General features: G+C 47.2%; 1 protein-coding gene across 1 annotated transcript; it reads left to right on the top strand.

Moving 5' to 3' along the window:
• Positions 1–175: 175 nt before the first annotated feature.
• On the top strand, positions 176–3,127 carry LOC117941351 (caspase recruitment domain-containing protein 9-like; the record flags this gene model as incomplete). The annotated part of the gene is made up of 7 exons (XM_034866395.1): positions 176–469; positions 1,182–1,307; positions 1,713–1,901; positions 2,055–2,106; positions 2,196–2,302; positions 2,801–2,859; positions 2,945–3,127. Coding segments are annotated over 7 exons (924 nt in total), but the record flags the coding sequence as incomplete, so codon positions are not given.

The raw sequence follows: 3,127 nt of genomic DNA, 5'->3' as shown, positions 1-3,127 counted from the left end.
TCCCCATAAGTATACTGGATTCACAGTTTTTGGTCCCCACAAATGTAGCTAAACCTGGCCCACACACACACACACACATACACCCATGCACACACACAGACACACAGTGCTTTATCTTTAGTTTTTTCATTTGTTTCCATTTTGAAAGTTAAAAAGTGTAAATGTGTGTTTTCAGAGCCGGAGTCTGGTTCTGCCCACGGAGAACCGCCCCCCCAACAGACTGGAGGAGAAGAAAGAGGAGACGCAGACAGACAAGGAGGAGAAAAAGGAGGAGATAAAGGAGGAGAAAAAGGATAAAAAGGAGGAGATAAAGGATAAAAAGGAGGAGATAAAGGAGGAGAAAAAGGATAAAAAGGAGGAGATAAAGGAGGAGCTGCAGCAGGACCAGGGTCCAGCTCAGATGAACCTCCTGACGTCAGTGTTTCGACTTCAGAGAGACCTGCACCGGGCCGAGGAGCAGAGAACCCGGGTAATATTATTATATATATTATATATATTATATTATATATATCATATATATTATAAACCATACCATACCAACTTTATTTGTTAAGCACTTTACAACCAAAGTGCTGTACAGAAAATAAACAAACATATTTATAATTAATAACCATACAATAAAAAAAAAACACACACAAAGTAGCAAATAAGAACAAGTAAAGGAAGTCGACATCTCACTATGTGTCCAAAGAGAAGAGAAGGGTTTTAAGAAGGTTTTAGAGCAGATAAAGAAGACAGAGGCAGATCCTTCCATAGTTTCAGGCCCAGTCAGGAGCAGCTGGTCATCGGACCTGAGACCTGACGGGCGGGTCTAGAAGAGAGGAGGAGCTCAGAGAGGTATGGCGGGGCAACACCGTTTACTGATTTAAAAGCAAGTAACAGAATTCTAAAATGGATCCTAAATGGAATAGGAATATATTATATTATATATTATATATATAATATATAATATAATATATTATATATTATATTATATTATATTTTATATTATATATATATCATATCATCATAGTATATTATACAAAGACAGAGGATTATTGTTTCCAGATGTTACCATGTGTAACGCCTCTCTCTGGGTGCGCTTGTTTCCAGATGTTACCATGTGTAACGCCTCTCTCTGGGTGCGCTTGTTTCCAGATGTTACCATGTATAACGCCTCTCTCTGGGTGCGCTTGTTTCAGAGCGTGGAGGAGAAGGAGGAGTTAGAGCTGCTGTGTGCTCAGCTGAAGGGAGACGCCCGGATGTACCGCCAACGAAACAAACAAACCCTCCGACAGCTGGAGGAGGTGATCAGAGAGAGAGACAAGGTCTGTCTGTCTGTCTGTCTGTCTGTCTGTCTGTCTGTCTGTCTGTCTGTCTGTCTGTCTGTCTGTCCGTCTGCCCGTCTGTCTGTCTGTCTGTCTGTCTGTGTGTCTGCCTGTCTGTCTGTCTGCCTGCCTGTCTGTCTGTCTGTCTGTCTGTCTGCCTGTCTGTCTGCCTGTCTGTCTGTCTGTCTGTCTGTTGTCTGTGTGTTGAGACGAAGATGTAATGACGATGTAATGATGATGTAGTGATGATGTAATGATGATGAGGATGGTTGGAGAAGAGCTGCTTAAAACATCCGAAATGCTTTGAAAACATTAAAAATGGTAACCAACCCCACCAGAGTGAGATGGCTGCTACAGGTGCTGTTGATGATGTCATGAAGGTAAGGCGTGTGATTGGCTGTCCAGGCTCTGGCGGCGCGGGCGGAGCAGCAGGAGGAGGCGCGGCTGCTCCTGCAGGAGAAGGACCAGTACCGGGAGGCGGTCCGGCAGCTCACGGAGCAATCTGATAGGCTGGAGCTGCTGCTGCTCAGCTCGCAGGGGGCGGAGCTACAGCTGAGGACACGCCTCCGCAGACTCACCTGCAACACACACCAGGTGTGTCTGTGTGTGTGTGTGTGTGTGTGTGTGTGTGTGTGTGTTGATACGATGATGTAACAATGATGTAATGATGATGTAATGATGATGTAACAATGATGTAATGATGATGTAATGATGATGTAATGATGATGTAATGTCTCTCCATTTCAGGGTGAGAGGAGCAGCGAGGAAGAGGAGGAGCCTCCAGAGAGCACTGCTAAAGGTGAGACAGGTCAGACAGACGGACGGACAGGTTAACTGACAGACAGGTAGACTGTGTCATGTGACGTGTGTCATGTGTCTTGTGTGCAGGCAGCAGCGGGACGTCGGGGGACAACGAGGCGGCGCTGCAGCAACACGAGTCTCCTGGAGGAGGCGCCGCACAGCCTGAACACCAGCCCAGCACTGATGCATCATGGGTAAGTTACCTGTCTATCTCTCAGCGGCTTTCATTTAGAGAAGGGGCCTCTCTGCTCTAATAAATCTCCCACTAATGTGTCTGTCTGCCTGTCTGTCTGTCTGTCTCTCTGTCTACCTGTCTGTCTGTCTGCCTGTCTGTCTGTCTGCCTGTCTGTCTGCCTGTCTGTCTGTCTACCTGTCTGTCTGCCTGTCTGTCTGTCTGCCTGTCTGTCTACCTGTCTGTCTGCCTGTCTGTCTGTCTACCTGTCTGTCTGTCTGCCTGTCTGTCTACCTGTCTGTCTGCCTGTCTGTCTACCTGTCTGTCTGTCTGTCTGCCTGTCTGTCTGCCTGTCTGTCTGCCTGTCTGTCTGTCTGTCTGCCTGTCTGTCTGTCTGTCTGTCTGCCTGTCTGTCTACCTGTCTGTCTGCCTGTCTGTCTACCTGTCTGCCTGTCTGTCTACCTGTCTGCCTGTCTGTCTACCTGTCTGTCTGTCTGTCTGTCCACCTGTCTGTCTGCAGGACGAGAAGACAGACGGCTGTCTGTCCTCCAGGAGTCGACCTAACTTCTTCTACCGCAGGTCCGTCCCAGTTTTTTTTCTTTTGAAACTTTATTATCTGAAAATATTTCTGTGTCTGACCGTGTTCTTGTTCCCATGACAACAGGAAGCGTGCTCTCAGGTCAAAGTTTACCTGTAGGGCCTTCAACTCCGGTAACCACGACGACAGCAGCGGCAGTGACATCACCGACGACTCTGACTGAAGACACGCTGCCTTCACAATAAGAGTCTGAAAGCCAGTTTGTGACTGAAGACACAGGGCCTTCACAATAAGAGTCTGAAAGCCAGT

Source organism: Etheostoma cragini, unplaced genomic scaffold (assembly GCF_013103735.1).
Source record: "Etheostoma cragini isolate CJK2018 unplaced genomic scaffold, CSU_Ecrag_1.0 ScbMSFa_592, whole genome shotgun sequence".
NCBI classification, from domain to species: Eukaryota; Metazoa; Chordata; class Actinopteri; order Perciformes; family Percidae; genus Etheostoma; species Etheostoma cragini.
The sequence above is the reverse complement of the archived record's forward strand: the minus strand, read 5'-3'. Positions and strand labels throughout refer to the sequence as shown.